Genomic DNA, 17239 nt, shown 5'->3' with positions numbered 1-17239 from the left:
TTAATTAAATTTTAATTAGTGCCTGGGAGGAGTTCAATGTTGGATAACCTCAATAGGTCTAGCACCCTGCTATCACATACTGTGAAACTCACTATGGCAAAACAATGTTGTGCTCAAATTTTAATGGAACAAAACAAACTTTAATAAAATTTGGCTAATTAAACTTTGGGCAGAGGAAATAATAACAGAAAATACTGGAAATACGGTGTGTCAGCATCAATAAAATCATGGAAATTTAGGAATGAATCTTTCCTCTTCTGAGGTGGGGAGCATTGTTATCACATTGTATTATCAATGTTATCACATTGTAATAATGCGCATCAAACTTCTATAAGTATTTTAAACTGTCACTAGTTAAAAATTAATAATAATGTGATAGAAGTGTGTTTTGCATAGTTCTGTCCCCAGATGTATGGCCAGCGCAGCAGACTTCAATGATGCCAATGAGGAATGCCCTGCAGATCATAGCCTACAATACCACCTGCCTCTTGGGGATCAGTGTAAATCTGTGTTGTGGCGTTACCTAAATTAATTTTTCCCTCAGATTATACTTGTTTAATTACTTTCATTCACCAGTGCTTTCATCTGCTTTGAATGCAGTCTTTAATTTAAAAGTCTTCAGTTTTTCTGAAATACTATTTCATAGTACTTTGGTTATGAATGTGACGGCTCATGTGCTTCTTTAACTGAAGAAAGGGAGCATTCTTCCTTGCGTAGCACTCTCCTTTTGATTTTTCTCCAACCTTCACACATCGCATTTCTGTACTTCCTGAGTCAACATTAATTGCATTATGAAATTCTGGAAAAAGTGCTGTTTTCAATCAAGTGATTTACTTGTATAATTATTTATAAAACCTACAAGTTATTTGAACTGATCGTTGTGGCTTGCTGTATTTTTGAGAATGATAATGTAGAAAACTTGTTCAACATCAGCGATTGAAATCAGTCTAATTGTAAACCAGATATGCAATCAAGAAATGTATTTTGTCAAGCTACTTAATTTCAGTCTTGAAATTGAGAACTGGCTTGACAAAATACATTTCTTGAATGTTACAAGTATGAGAAAAGTGCTAAGCTCTGAAAGCAAAACTGTGATATAATAAAATAGAAGATTTTGGGGACAATTGTTCATGCCTACTGCACTGCTCTAGCAGCGTAGCTATTGTGCATCTCCGACCACCAGATTTCCGATGTCGTCAGCTCCACGCCAGAAATCGGCGCGGAGCTAAAATTATGTAAATGGCCATTTCCATCTGATTTGTGGGCCTGGGATTGAAGATTCCAGGCCCGCTAGCATCTCTGCCCCCGCCAGGAATGTTTCAAACTAGCAGAGTTTACAACAGTTCCCCATTAATGGGGAACTGGTGGGCCGACCCCGCTGGAGTGAAGGGAGGCCATGAGGGCTCTCCAGGATGGTCAGGGGTTAGGGTGGGTGCCCTCTTAGGCATTACCAACCTGGCCCCCTGCCACTGCCCATGGGACAAAGTGGCACTGCCCACCAGGCATCAGGACTTGCTGGTGGGGGGAGGGGGAGGGGGTTGGGAGATTGGGACTGCGCTTGAGGGGATTGGGGTGGTGGTTGGGGCTGGCCTGGAGTTGCCCAGTAGGCCAGGGATCGGGGCAGGGTGGATGTAACACATGGCCAGCAGTTGGGGAGGGGGGGGGGGGGGTGTTGTGCTGGCCAGCAATTGGGAGGCCAGTGATGCGGGGCTACTGCGCATGCGCCAATCGCAGTGCTGACAGATCGGCGCACACCTAGCCCGCTAAGTGCTATGCTGCCGGCCTCTCCAGTGGGAATTGGCCCCACCCACAGATTTTCAGCGTGATTCACGCGAGGGCACTCTGTGATGAAGTGTGTGGGAGAGCCATTTCGAAAATCCCGCTTTTAAAAAAAAGCAATGGGACGCACTCCAGATTTTATGCAAATTTGGCACTTGTCTTTTTTTTGGCAGAATTCCACCCTTTGTGCCCTCAACCTAAAGTTTTAAAAAGATAATGTGACAACTATTTCCCTTCCCCTGTTGTCTAATTATGTTAGACAACATAGTTCATATTTCTGTGTCATAGAATTAGTCCTTGGCTTCAGTGCAGATGTGAGAAGTATAAGCCATGTGGAGAGCATTTCTGCAAATGGAGGAGCTTTGCCTCCAAAGGTTTCATAGACATTGATGATCATATATGGTGTCCAGCATGTTGGAAGGAAAACTAGAAATAAAACAGAATGAATCAATTTCAAGAAAAAAATGCATGCCTTTGTGAATACTTCTTGTATGCACAGACTCATAAATGCAGATTCAAATACCAACGATGATTAGGGCAGCATACCCCGACATTCTGGCCATCTATCCAGTTAACATTTTGTGTCTACGTGCCAGTAATATCTTCAGTGCAGTGCATGTAATTTTCTTAGTGCTTTCTTTCATTAATCACATCTTAACAGAAAAATTCCCGAATAACAACAATCACGGCAGTTTAGCAAACTGAGCCTGAAATATAAGTGAACTGCGAAGCCATCACTGTCTATTTTTGTTTATCTGGTTGTTTTTGCAATTATAGTTATTACTGGTTGAATCTTTCTTCACTTGACGGGGAAGAGAAGTCTTATAGTTTCAACCCTCTCTATACTTCATGCTCATTCTCAATGTGAAAGTCGCCATCTTTAGATAACCATGTACTTGCTGCTGAAACGTGACCTGGTGCACTAAGTGTCTAGCGGTCCCAGGCTGAAGAATTCTCTTATTGGAGAATGCTCTAGAAAACAGTGCCAACATAACATGTTGTTAACTTAGACTAGTGGTTTTTTTAAAGTAGGTGGAATGTACAGGTTATATTTGATATAGTGCAGCCATGTAAACAGTGTAAATGGAATATATTATTAAATATCGGTAACTAATATAGATTATCTCATTATGTAGATGAGCTTTGTTTCTTTAAATGTTTGTGGAATGATCAACAAAGTCAACAACCCCTTCCTTTGAAATAGATCTCTACATACCAGGCAGAATTGTACATTTCCTACTGCCCCACAGTTTATAGAAACATACACAATAGAGAATATTTTGTAGTGCAGGCACAGAAGCTATTTTAAAGTTATTGCACCAATGTAGCTACAAATTCTGAGAAAATATGAATAATTCCAATAGTTTGAAACAGGATTAATTTTTGGAGTGGTACTGTATATTTATGTAATGCTAAGAGCTGTCTCAACATAGTGGGCACCTGCAATAAATTCCTTTCTTCATTTAAGGTTAGAAGATTGAATGTACTTTCAGACATGAATTATCTGGATTTAAAATGAGCAGGCATAGGGCGGCTTGAGTTCTTTCTGATCACGTGCAACTAGTGTTTCCCTTTTCCTTAACTCCAATGCTAAATTTTTGACTGTGGCCTCATTCTTCCTACTCATATTTACTGGCTTTTTTTCATTCTTTCTCCTCCATGTACTTCAGTGACCCATGTTCTCTAGTTTGAGCTGCCTCTTTGGCTCCGGCAATAAATGAGATCAGAGTTTGAGATGGGTGGTGGGGAGGAGGGGGCATGGAGTGACAGCTAGCAGTGGAGAGAGGGCAGCAAGAGAAAATGTGGGGGTAACTGATGGATCTAACCGAAGAGGCAGCGACTCATGGAATGAAACTTGCACTGAAACTACTGAGAAGGTCTGGCAACTTATGTAGAGAGAGAAACTGAGTTATTGTTTCTGGTCATGACCTTTCATCAGTGATTCATGTGTCCATACCCCCCCCCCCTCCCCCTTCCCCTTCCCCTTCCCCTTCCCTGGACACCCCACTTAAAGCTTGTACAAGAATTGCCTGGGAAGTTCAAACTTCCACTGGGCAGGCAGCCATCCTGCGCTGGGAGTTAGCTGATATCCTAATTTAAATTGCAGTCTTCAGATGGCTCAGACTGTTTTACAGGAATAATTACCCAGGAAATGTTAAAATTAAAACCACTTCTAATGCCTGGGTAATGTAGCACTGCCCCCACCCCGACCCCACAGAATCCCCCATCTTGACTACACTCATAACTGCTTCTGAGTCCTGTCAGGACTATATCGAACCCCGCCCCCCCCCCCCAACTACTCTGCTGATATCCTTTTTTCTCCCCCTCGCCCCACCCTCCAAATTATCCATAAATTACCCTCCTGGCTACCTCCTTCTGCCCCTTCACATTTACTTACTTTTAAAGAGGCAGGCATCCATTTCCCTGGCTCTCAACAGAAGGACTCAGGAACCCACTGCATTATTCTCACCTGGTCCATGGGAAGGTTAGATATGAAAGATGTAGCTGCATTTTAGTTGAAGTAAATAGGATGTAGAAACAATCCAGCTGCTTGTGTGCTTCTCTTCTCTTTCTACCCAATCTCCTTCCTTTTCCAAATTCTCTCACCCCTACTCCCCATAACATGCTGTTGTACATTCTGTTTTCTTTCCCCCTCTGCCCCCAGGGTGTATAAACACCCCCCCAGCTTGCTAGGCCATATCAGAGGGTATTTAAGAATCAAACATGTTGCTGCGGGTTTGGAGTCACGTGTAGGGAAGGAAATTAGCTATCCTTACCCTAAAAGACATTAGTAAACCAAATTACATTTTATGACGGTTCACAATCATTTTGTAGTCACCATTAAACTAATAATGGATTATCTGAGTCCCTCCATTTTAAAAGGAGCTTGTGAACTGAAAACTCTGACAAAATTAGACTTGGGGCCATTAAAAGGATGGGCTAGATCCACATGGCAGAAGAGAATACTTCAGATGTTATGTGATGTAATATTCGTTATTATAATAGTTTATTACCTGATTTAGCTACAAACTAATATTGTACTTTCAATATTACTGAATCTGTGATTATTTTAGATATTTGACTTTCAAACATCATGAATCAAATAATAGTTATATTGAAGAGTTAATTGTGAAACACATTAACAAAACACATTAACATTGTAAAATAAAAACCTAGTATGTAATGCCTATTTTGAATGACTGAACTAACCAACTTCTTTCTTGAAATCCCAAAATCCTGAGCTTCCAATTTTGATTTGCCATGAAATGAAGCAACATTGCTTTCTGCTAACAATCCTCCATGTAGCCTTGAGATTTAACGTCAGGATTTTGCAGCTGAATGCTGATAGTTGAGCACGTTTTTAAAGTTTAATTTCATTTTTAAAAACACACATGTTAACCAAACCTTTAATCAAGGCTAATTAAGATTTCATTCCATAAAATTACAACTCCACCAGGCAAATGTGAGTTTTTTCCCCAGTGTTGTCTACAAAAGAATATTATTTTGCATAGGTCATGCAGCTCAAAATGTAAAAAAGGGTTTTATACCATCATGCAAAAGAGAACATTTTTAAAAGGCAACTTACATGCTGTTGAAACCAGTATGATTGTGCTACACAGATAATGTTTTGCTAGCACAAAATAAGTGTTGATCATTGCATTCAAACGTTCCTCGTATTGCTTGATGTCTTGCAATTTGTACAATGTAAATGACCAAGCAACCGATTATTATTGGAAGAAATAATCCTATGGCTACAGTGACCACACAATAGGCTTTTAATGAGGAATTAAAACTTGGTGTACAGATATATCTGTGTTTTTGATATGTGTATTGTCCTAATCCTACAAAGGTAAACTTGCATTTAGAAAACAGTAGATCCCGACAGATAAAATGGTTACCGCTGTCTTGTAAACAGTTGTACGTAATGGAGAGGCAAATAGATTTCAGCAAATTTATCAATTGTCACCCAGATCATTGAATGAACAGAAGCAAGTTGCAGCAATACATAGAGAAAAGCAAAGAATTGGCACCATGCATCCAGTCTTCTGTAACAACCTCCATCAAACAGAGTATTGTGTACTGCTACAGGAATCACTGTCAGTCCTAAAATCAAATCACGGATACCAAGGTTAAATATAAGTACTGATGTTTCCTCCTTCAGCTTTGGGTTGAATCCAAGTATTAACAACAATAGAATATTTGCCTTAATAGATCCTCCACATGTAAAAATCATTACACGGGCATACAGAACTGTAATGAAGAGCGTGTTCATTAAAGATGGTGGTCCGAAGAAATTGTGCAAACCAGGGTTGACAAAACAGAGGAAGATATTCAAGTCAGAAACTGTGGTATATAATTAAGCAGCTAGAAATTATTGCAGTTTGTCACTGTGCATCATTTAGTATTCCTTGGTTATATTTAACAAAGTGGACTCCGAAATAAAACAGAGCTTCTCTAATCAGAAATAATAGCATATTTTCATGTAGAGCTCATGCCACATTCAGGAAAATAGAGAAAGATTTCACCAATTCAGTTCTGTTGGCACCAAGAACCTTTTAAAACCTCACCTAATATTCTTCAGATCCTTCCATGTGAAAAAGCAACTTGTGCTGTTTTAGTATAATTTGCTGTATTTGTTGCTCATGATGCTGTTTCTGCATTCAAGAGATCAAATACATATTGAGTGATTGTTTTGCGCAACATCTCTGCTTAGACTGCAAGTATGACTGAGATTCTGATTGTCATTTAATTCTCCATCCACCCCACTCTGACCCCTCTCTTCTTGGCCTCTAACACTAATAATGAAGTTCATTGGAAGCTTGAGGAATAGTATTTCATCTTTCAGTCTTTTTGGACTCTGCTGAAAAGAATAATTTCAGATCATAGCCATTGCTCCCATTTGTCTAAAGAGAAGCTATTGATATTTCTGCTTTTACCATTTATACGTCCTCTAGGCTAGTCTTTTTTTTAGTTGACCAATAAATCTCCCCTGTTACCTTATACTCCCCTCTTTAGCCTTGCAACATCACCCATTTTGTCAATTAATTTTTTTTCCCTTTCCACCCCATTAAACTTCATCTCTTTTGGTTTTTCATCCCCTGTCTATGCAACCACTTAAAATATATTACACCTCTAGCCATCAGAACTGAAAAAAGTTAGGAATCTAGAGAGAAACAAATAATGCTGTTAAACTTGTTGAGTGTTTCCAGCGCTTTGTTTTTATTTCAGATTTCCAGCATCTGCAATATTAAGCCATTGAATATTCTTCATGTTTAACCAAATTTTTGGTGTAGGTGGAAAAATACACACTAAGGTGTTAAAACTGTCTTTTCCTAGCTGTTGCTGGCAGACTCACTGTGTGTTAACAACATTTTCTATTTTTACTTGAAGTACCTAACATTACTTTTTAGTTTGGCATATACTGAAACTAATGTGACAATTGTTGCACTTTCCATTCTGTTTATGTTCAAAGCTTGAAATTAAAAATAAAGACATCACAATTTTATTGTCTACTAAAATTGTGTAGGGTATCAGAAAGATAATGACTCGGCAATACAATGTAGCATTGTCCTGGCAAGTTAGTTATCTTTTATGCAGTTAGGAGACTGAATGAAGCATAGAGCACAGAAACAAGGCTGCAAAATTACAGTGCAATTCCTTTTGCACTCTTAACCTGGTCATCAATCCAATTGCAACCTTAACTGCAGGTTGGATGGTTTTATCTGTGCATCTTTGTTGCAAGCTAAAAGTGTCAAGACATTGAGATTGGGATGTAGAGGAACAAAATTATTGAAATGTTGGCTGGAAGGAAACAAGAATTCTAAAATCCCTTGGTACTTGGATTCAAATCTTGTAGTTGCTTTTGAATGCTTTTTAGCATTACTTGCATGCGGGGGCACTGTTTACTCTTGTCCTCCAGTTCAATACTTAACAATGTATTTCCTGAGAAGATATAAAATTGTATCCTGAATGAGTATGGACAGTTGTCAGTTAAGTGCATAAGATGATATATAAACAGCTGTCACTTGGTTATGTTTTTATTTTAATAATCAAGAAGCTAATTGATTCTTTTGCATTTTAACTTGAGTCCTTGCAAGTCTTTGTAAAATCTTTTAAACAGAATCGTGAACTTATTACAGCATGCAGACTACTTATAAATTTTAAAACTTTTAGTAAACTGTTTTGGTTGTTTCATATTTTAGGTAGGGGCATTGTCTTTTTAAATGAGTCAAAACTAAGTAAAGGAATACTAAGAGTTTTATGGGAGAATATAAATGTTGCCAAAGCAGTAGAATTTCTACCTAGTATGAATTTAATTTGTACTCATATTTTCATTACTTAAATTAGTTAATATTTAATTTCCAAAAGATTTTTTTAAAAAAAATCAAAAAAAGTTATTTTTTAAAATTCTGTGAACTACTGCTAGAGATCTGTTTGTCCAAATAAAAGTGCTGATTGTGCAGAACAGATTTTTAGTAACGCAAAGCCGAAACTAAAATTCAGTGTGTTTGGATGTGTTTTCTATGATGTACATCATTCTTACTACTTTCCATACATGTTACACATGACAGTTTTACTTATTTTCTAAGCGGATTACCATACTGAATTTCTCTTTTTTTAGGATGTGACTTGAAAATCTAAAATGAAACTCCATTAGTATTCTGATTCCTAATTCTTGCACATCCTACATCTCTGCATCAATTCAATTCTCATCTGAAGTAACTTAGAATTGATGATTTACCTGGATAAATAACAATTGTACAAATGTTGCAGATCCAATTTTGTCTGCTTCTGATGGTGGCTTCAACTCCGTCTGAAGAACTTACAAAAGCGGATCCTAGCCCTGGTTAAATTTTCACTGGATGCTTTGTAAAATAATTCCATTGCTTTGAGAAACACACCTATTTCATGTAACAGTGAGTTCTGCAAAGTTAGAATGAAACATGCTTTGAGTCAATGATCATTAGACTAGTTTCATCCCATCCTGTTATGTCTCGTTTTCATGATGTGGCTATGCTGGCATTGGACTAGGGTAAACACAGTAAAAAGTCTGACAACACCAGGTTTAAGTCCAACCGATTTATTTGATAGTAAACTCACTAGCTTTCGAAGTTTTCTTCATTCACCTGAAGAAGAGGGAAACCTCAAAAGCTAGTGAGTTTACTATCAAATAAATTGGTTGGACTTAAACCTGGTGTTGTCAGACTTTTTACTATGTCTCATTTTCACCAGGTAGCTGAGTCAGTCTGTTTATGAACTGGATGAGTGGGTGGTGAGCTAACAAGCACTAGCATTCAGTTTTAACTATGGATACAGTGTTATGCACTCAGTTACTTCATTATGTGTCTTTGTATGGCAAATGTTCTAACACCAAATATTATTTTTGTCTGTTATCCTCAGCACAACGCTCCAATTCCTCAAGGTGGTCGTGGTGCAATTCAGTTTGTGACACAGTATCAGCATTCTAGTGGACAAAGGCGCATCAGAGTTGCCACAATTGCCAGAAAGTAAGTGTGTAAAATATAAATGCTTATATCAGTTATTTTTGAAATTTCTTTTGTATTTTTATTGGAGAATTAGGTGCACATTACTGAGAGAATTTCATAAATTACAAAGAAAGTTTGTGCTATTACAGATCTGGTAGTTCATTTAAATCTGCGTATTCTCATTTTTAAAATTTAATTTCAATTTTCTAAGTCTCCAGCTATGTTGCCCTTTTGCTGTTGATCTTACTTCTAACTTTCAATCATTGAGGCACCACATCTAATTTAAATTCTAAATGTGTACATCATGTGTGAGGTTTTTTGTGTGTATCTCCCATTGTGGCCCTGCCATTAGTCCTGTTTCCTCAGCTTTACAATGCTGTCCAAGTCTCTTATAATAGATGTTACCTTTTGATCTTGAATTCATGATCCTTTAACTACTAGAAACAGCCTGCTTCTATTTACTCTGTTGCACCCTTTCATAATTTTAGCATTTTAATCTTTTTTTTCAGTTAATTCATTCAGGTGATGAAGGTGTCACTGGCTTGGCCAGCATTTATTGCCCATCCCCAATTGCCCTTGTACTGAGTAGCCATTTCAGAGTCAACCACATCTGGAGTCACGTGCAAGCCAGACCAGATGATTATGGCATATTTCCTCCCTTGAGGAACATTATGGATCAGATGGATTTTTATGACAATCAGCAATGGTTTTGATTATCATCATTAGACTTTTAGTTCCAGATTTTTATGGAGTTCAAAATTCGCCAATTACCGTGGTGGGATTTGAACCCAGCTCTCTGGATGATTAATAACAATATCACTTCGCCAGACCTCTCCCCCACCTTGTTATCTGTGGTGTTTTAATAAATAGGACCCTTTTCTTTTCAAGTCTTCCTTTGTATTAGTATTGGGGCAGCATGGTGACACAATGATTAGCACTGTTGCCTCACAGTGCCAGAGACCTGGGTTCAATTCTGGGGTCACTATCTGTGTGGAGTTTGCAGATTCTCCCCATGAACGAATGCGTTTCTCTAAGTGCTTTGGCTTCCTCCCACAATCCAAAAATTTGTGGGTTAGGTTAATTGGCCAACATGGTGTGCAAAAATCAGGATTTAGCAAAAGAAATCCTGGGGCTGCCTTCAAAGTTCATGATGGAGGCTGACAGTGTCCCAGGGCCCTGGAACACCACGTAAGTGAGTTGGGGAGCATCTATCGGGTGGATCTTCCAGATTCAGTTCTTCGTGAAAGTCCGTCTTCTTTCTTCAGTAATCCATAGGATCCCTACAGTTCAAGAAGGGAGCCCTTCAACCTATCAAGTCTGCACTAATTCTCAAAGAGCATTTTACTCAGTCCCATTTTCTATCTTACCCCTGTAACCCCATGCATTTACCATGGCTCAACCACCTAAACTACACATCCCTGGATAGTTAGGGGCAATTTAGCATGGCCAATCCACCTAAGCTGCAGATCTTTGGAATGTGGCAGGAAACTGGAGCACCCAGAGGAAACCTACAGAGACGCTGGGAAAATGTGCAAGCTCTGGATGTCAGGTGCTTTTCCAATATGGCACCGAGGTATGAAACCATGGAGGAAGGATGCATGTCGTCAAGCCAATCCCAGCAAGGAAAATGGTGCAAAATCCCTGGATGCATAATTAATTACACTGGGGGCAGAATATGTGGCATGTTTTCCTGTCAGCCTGTGCATTGTCCTGGATGGGGGAAATTTGCTCAGTGTTTCTAATGCAGCGCTGTATTTCTGTTTAAAATGGGCTTCTTCTGTAAATTGTGTGTAAAACTGTACGTTAATAGGATGTAAAGTGATCATGTTTTTCTCCTGCAACAAGGTTATGATCAAGATCCATTGTTGGAAAATTGTGTGTTTTGGAAAGGAAAGATTACAGTTAAGCAAAAGTGTCTGTTGGCCAGGTCTGGTTACTAAATGCTCTTCATCCTGTGACTAGTTCTTTGGTTTGCTTTTTGCCCAACAGCACAATTTTTCCTGTTACTTTTTCTTTCTTAATTTATCTTTAATCTGCACCAAATTTAAAGGGCTACAATTCTTGTCAGCCTGAAGAGTGAAGGGAGCTTCTAGCTGGTTATTAGCTGCTAGTACGGTCAGGTAGCAGATGTAAATATTTGGTGAAATTGCACAAATCGGTTAATGTCAGAAATACAAATGTACATTTGTCCACTGGCACTTTTCAGCTCTGCTTTTAAGCATTGCAAGTCATTGAGCAAACTATGTACAGCTGTAGACGCAATAAGCTAGAAACTTGAGAAACAGAAAATTTCAAGTTAATCATGCTGCTGTTTAAAATTAAGCTATCATGGAGAGTGGGACTCCATTGGCTGACGATCTTTGGTCAATTTGATGTGCTAAATCACTTGCCTTACAGATGGCTTACCATGTACAAATGAAATGACGAATACGATATCCATTCTTCCTTTAACCAAGGAAACAACTTGAAATTGAATATAATATGCTAATTCTAGATATTTAAACTTAACTCATTGCTCAGTGAGGTTTATTTATTGAATTAGCTGCAGTTTAATTAAATGTAAGGCCATATTCCAATGGTCTATGGATTACTTTAACACCATCAGTTGTTATTTAATGGCACAATTTATTTTGAATCCATTGTTTTCATGCTTGATGCTCCAGTTCTGGAAAAACAGCACAAGACTTGATTGCTTACCTTTTTGATATACAATTGACGTTAATTGTATATTGAAAGGTAACAGTAAAGTTATCAGAGTCCCAGATGGCCATGGGCTGCTCTCCCTTTTGAGCGGGAGAGCTGATTGGTGGTGATTTAATCTGAGGGCCACCACACTTCAGGCGAGGGGCATGGTGGATAAAGTGGCACCTTCAGGATATATTAATTGTATTTTTTTATTCATTTATGGGATTTGGGCATTGATGCCTGGCCAGTATTTATTGTCTGTCCCTAATTTCTTGTTAGAGAGTAATTGAGAGTCAACCACATTGCTCTGGAGTCAGAGGTAGGGTGGCAGATTTCCGTCCCTAAAGGACATTATGCAGATGGTGATTATTAACAGGGGATTCACTTGTGCTCCTATGAAAGTGAGCAGTCTGAAGCTGTTGGGAGGTGTATCTTTACCATGTGTGTCCATAAATAAATGCTTCTAAAAGTGTGTCAAAACTTGTTCCATTTCTATCCTTTATCTGGTTTTCTGGATTGTAACGGATGTTCTTGTAACCATTTATTTTAAATGGTTATCTCTGCACTAAAATAATGCCAATTAAGCAATTTGTGTAAAGGTGCTTTGGAATTGCTGAAGAATATTTCAATAAAGAGATTAGGCTGACCAGGGGCTGGTATACTTTGGGCATGAGAGATCTGTATGTATTGGATAGAACCTGTGACAACTTGAAGAGGAAAGGGGAGACATACGGATGTGCTGCTGTTACTAACATAAGAACATAAGAACATAAGAAATAGGAGCAGGAGTAGGCCATCTAGCCCTTCGAGCCTGCCCCGCCATTCAATAAGATCATGGCTGATCTGTCGTGGCTCAGTTCCACTTTCCCGCCCTCTCCCCATAACCCTTAATCCCTTCTCTTATCAAAAACCCATCAACCCGCTTCTTAAAAATATTTAGCGAGGCAGCCTCCACCACTTCAACGGGCAGAGAATTCCAGAGATTCACCACCCTTTGAGTGAAGAAGTTCCTCCTCAACTCCGAGGGTGGTGACCACCTGGTTACTGTGACCACCTGGGCTGAATATTGGAGGAGTTGTGTTTGGCTGAGAGCATTTTAAGGGTGATAGAATACGTTAGTGGCCAGGGCAATCAGGAGAGAAGTGCGATGCCTGAGCTGTGGAAAGAAGTTGCCATGGTGTGGAATATATTGGTAGATGTATACAAAGAATGCAGGTGACTTCAAGAATCAAACTGAACGTTAGGGGATGTGATGATTCTTTAATCATTGCAAATTGAGATAAATAACTTATTGATCATTTTCAAGATTATTTTGAATTTTTTGTATTAGAAATTATGTTTCTATGGTTATCTGGTAAGCAAATATGAGTTTCAGAAATATTTTGTGGGTTGTGATTGCTTATTTTTGTGTGTGCAATTTTTGAAAGATAGTGAAATGGTTGTCTTGAATTTCACATTAACAACTGTCAGCATACTTTGGTTATGCACTGCTGTAAGATGTGAAATTTCTAATTATGTGGATAACATTTAGTTTGAAACTTGTGATAAAGCTCAGTACCAAGCAAAAGTATTTCAATATAAATGGTGAAATGTTATTTTGGAGAGAAAAATGTTCCTCCACAGCACAACAAGTATCCATTCTGCTGATGTTGATGATTTGGCCTTGAGAAGCAAGTAAATTAATGTTAATGGTGCTAGAATTAGTAGCCTAAAATCAATAACCTCTTGCATCATTTATGGATATTCATTATTGGCAAATGTTCACCAACTGCAAACAGTTTCATGCTTATCATTAAGCTGTATTTGTGTTGAGTTGCCTAGGGAGATTTCATTTGCCCTATCTTTTTTCCATTATGTTTATGATATCTCATAACTTCAGAATAAATCCAAAAGATAAAAAATATGGTTTGAATGAAAATCTTTGTATTATGCAATGTACTGTTAAATTAATACCCTGCAGATAAAATATAATAAAACTTGCAAATGCAGTAATGTATCCAAAGGTTAAGAAAGGTTTTTAATCCTGAAATAAGAACATAAGTACATCAGAACATAAGAAACAGGAGCAGGAGTAGGCCATCTAGCCCCTCGAGCCTGCCCCGCCATTCAGTAACATCATGGCTGATCTGTCGTGGCTCAGTTCCACACTCCCGCCCTCTCCCCATAACCCTTAATCCCCTTGCCTATCAAAAACCCATCAACCCGCGTCTTAAAAATATTGAGCGAGGCAGCCTCCACCACTTCAACGAGCAGAGAATTCCAGAGATTCACCACCCTTTGAGTGAAGAAGCTCCTCCCCAACTCCGTTCTAAACCGCACCCCCCTTTATCTTGAGGCCGTGCCCTCTAGTCCTACTGTCCTTTCTGAGCGGGAAGAGCCTCTCCACCTCTATCCTATCCATCCCATTCAACATCTTATACGTCTCAATGAGATCTCCCCTCATTCTTCTAAACTCTAACGAGTACAAGCCTAGTTTATTCAGCCTCTCCTCATAGTTCAACCCCCTCAACTCCGGAATCAGCCTAGTAAACCTCCTCTGCACTCCCTCCAAGGCCAAAATATCCTTGCGTAAGTGCAGCGACCAAAACTGCACACAGTACTCCAGCTGCGGCCTCACCAATGCCCTATACAGCCGCAGCAAGACCTCCCTACTTTTATATTCAATCCCCCTCGCTATGAAGGCCAGCATCCCATTTGCCTTCCTGACCACCTGCTGCACCTGCAGGCTGGGTTTTTGCGACTCATGCACAAGGACCCCAAGGCCCCCTGCACCGTCGCATGCTGCAGTTTTTCGCCATGTAAGTAATAGTCCTTCCTACCATTATTCCTGCCAAAGTGGACAACCTCACATTTGCCAACATTAAATTCCATTTGCCATTTCCTGGCCCATTCGCCCAGCCTATCTAGATCCTTCTGCAGACTCTCCACACCCTCCGCACAACTTGCCGTCCCACCAATCTTGGTGTCATCAGCAAACTTCGACACCATACGCTCGGTTCCCTCCTCCAGATCATCTATATAAATGGTGAATAGCTGAGGCCCCAGCACCGACCCCTGGGGCACTCCACTAGTCACCAACCGCCAATCCGTATAGCACCCATTAACCCCCACTCTCTGCCTCCTATTTGACAGCCAATCCCCTATCCACGCTAACACCCTACCCCCAACTCCATGCCCCCTGACCTTCTGTATTAACCTCTTGTGAGGCACCTTGTCAAACGCCTTCTGAAAATCGAGAAACACCACATCCACCGGCTCTCCTCTATCCACCGCCCTAGACACATCCTCATAGAATTCCAATAAATTCATCAGACACGACTTCCCCTTAATGAAACCATGCTGCGTCTGCTCTACCAAACAATTCTCCTCAAGATGCCTCGCTATTTTCTCCTTGATCACGGATTTTAACATTTTTCCTACAACAGATGTTAAACTAACCGGCCTATAAATCCCTGCCTTTTGCCTGCCACCCTTCTTAAACAACGGCGTAACATTAGCCACTTTCCAATCTTCCGGCACTTCCCCGGAATCCAGCGACGTTTGGAAAATAATCACCAAGGCATCCACTATCACCTCCGCCATTTCCTTCAGAACCCTTGGATGCATTCCATCCGGTCCTGGGGACTTGTCCACAATCAGTCCCTCCAGTCTGTCGAGCACCGCCTCTCTAGTGATAATAATGTCATTCAGGCCCTCCACTCCTACCATCTTTCCATCGCTAACACCCAGCAAATTATTCACGTCCTCCTCCGTGAAGACCGAAACAAAAAAGGTTATTCAGGGCCTCAGCCATTTCCCCATCCCCTACCACTAAGTCCCCCCTCTCATCCTCTAAGGGTCCAACATTCACCCTAGCCAGCCTCTTCCTTTTTATGTATTTATAAAAACTCTTGCTATCCTTTTTTATATTAAGCGCTAGCCCAGCTTCACAGTTTCTCCTACCCTTCTTTATCAACTTCTTTGTCATTCTTTGTTGACATTTAAACCTCTCCCAATCCTCTTCTCGCCCACTACTCTTAGCTACTCTAAACACCTCTGCTTTTAATTTAACACTTTCCTTCACCTCCTTTGTTATCCATGGCTGATTATCTCCCCTCCTTTGATCCTTTTTAACCATCGGAATAAATTTCTGCTGAGCACCAAGAAAGATCTCCTTAAAGATCCTCCACTGTTCCTCAGCAGACCTACCTTCCAACGCACTCCCCCAATCAACATTCGCCAATTCCTCTCTCATCCTATCATACTCCCCTCTGTTCAAACAAAGGACACATGTCCGGGAACCCACTTTCTCCTCCTCCATCTGCATCAGAAACTCCACCATACAATGATCACTCTCCCCAAGAGGATCCTTCACCACAAGGTCCCTAATTCTGCCCGCCTCATTACATAACACCAGATCCAAGATAGCTCGCTCCCTCGTTGGCTCCAACACACATTGTTCGAGGAAACTATCCCGGCAGCATTCCAAGAACTCCTCCTCAAGCCCACCGCGTCCAACATGGGTTGACCAATCAATATGTAGATTGAAATCCCCCATAATTATCGCCGTCCCATTCCTGCACACCGCACTTATTTGTGCGTTAACAGCCCACCCCACCTCCAGATCATTATTCGGGGGCCTGTAAATGACACCCACCAGCGTCTTCCTCCCTTTGCTGTTCCTAATCTCCACCCACAACGATTCCACGTTCTGCTCTTTGGTTCCTATATCATCCCTTACTACCACCCTGATGCTATCCTTAATCAGCAGAGCTACACCACGCGCCCGCCCCCCCCCCCGCCCCCCCCCCCCCCCGGGCTTTTTCCTCCTCCCTATCCTTCCTAAACACTTGATACCCCTGTACATTCAGCTCCCAGTCCCTGTCACCTTGCAGCCACGTCCCTGTAATGGCCACCAGATCATATCCATTTGTGCTGATCTGCGCCACCAGCTCATCCACTTTATTCCGAATGCTTCGTGCATTCAGATAAAGTGCCTTCATCCCAGCCTTCACCTGTACCCTATTTGCCAAATATTTTGCTAAAAGTTTCAGCATCTTGTATTAGATAGTATTTATAGTTTCTCAATATAAATACTTTTGCATGAGCATCAAAGAATGTTCTTTAAAAGATATATTGCCTAAGGTAAATGTTTCGCCAATTCAAAAATTGCTTTATGTTGCAAACTTGTTTACAATATTTTTTATAGCTACTGCATTCTAGAGTTACCTAGATTTTTATACCTCTTCATATTTTAAGCTGTATCCCCAGCTTGTATCTCAAAATATACTATATTAAATTGCTTAAAA

General features: G+C 40.2%; 2 protein-coding genes across 3 annotated transcripts in view; one reads left to right on the top strand and one right to left on the bottom strand.

The window, feature by feature from the left end:
• Positions 1 to 17239, top strand: part of sec23a (Sec23 homolog A, coat complex II component) — a 110517-nt gene that overhangs the window by 83219 nt on the left and 10059 nt on the right. For both annotated transcript variants that reach the window (XM_080202844.1, XM_080202845.1), the window contains exon 13: positions 9181 to 9287. In XM_080202844.1, the coding sequence (XP_080058970.1) occupies positions 9181 to 9287 (107 nt within the window). The remainder of the gene's footprint in view (positions 1 to 9180; positions 9288 to 17239) is intronic.
• Positions 2030 to 6013, bottom strand: LOC145352330 (histamine H2 receptor). The gene is given in 5 exon segments (XM_080202086.1): positions 2030 to 2205; positions 5366 to 5418; positions 5420 to 5624; positions 5627 to 5698; positions 5701 to 6013. Coding segments are annotated over 5 exon segments (819 nt in total).

This window comes from Carcharhinus amblyrhynchos, chromosome 14 (genome assembly GCF_965287045.1).
Source record: "Carcharhinus amblyrhynchos chromosome 14, sCarAmb.v2.hapA, whole genome shotgun sequence".
NCBI lineage: Eukaryota > Metazoa > Chordata > Chondrichthyes > Carcharhiniformes > Carcharhinidae > Carcharhinus > Carcharhinus amblyrhynchos.
Note: the sequence above shows the minus strand (reverse complement) of the source record. Positions and strands in the feature narration are given on the sequence as shown.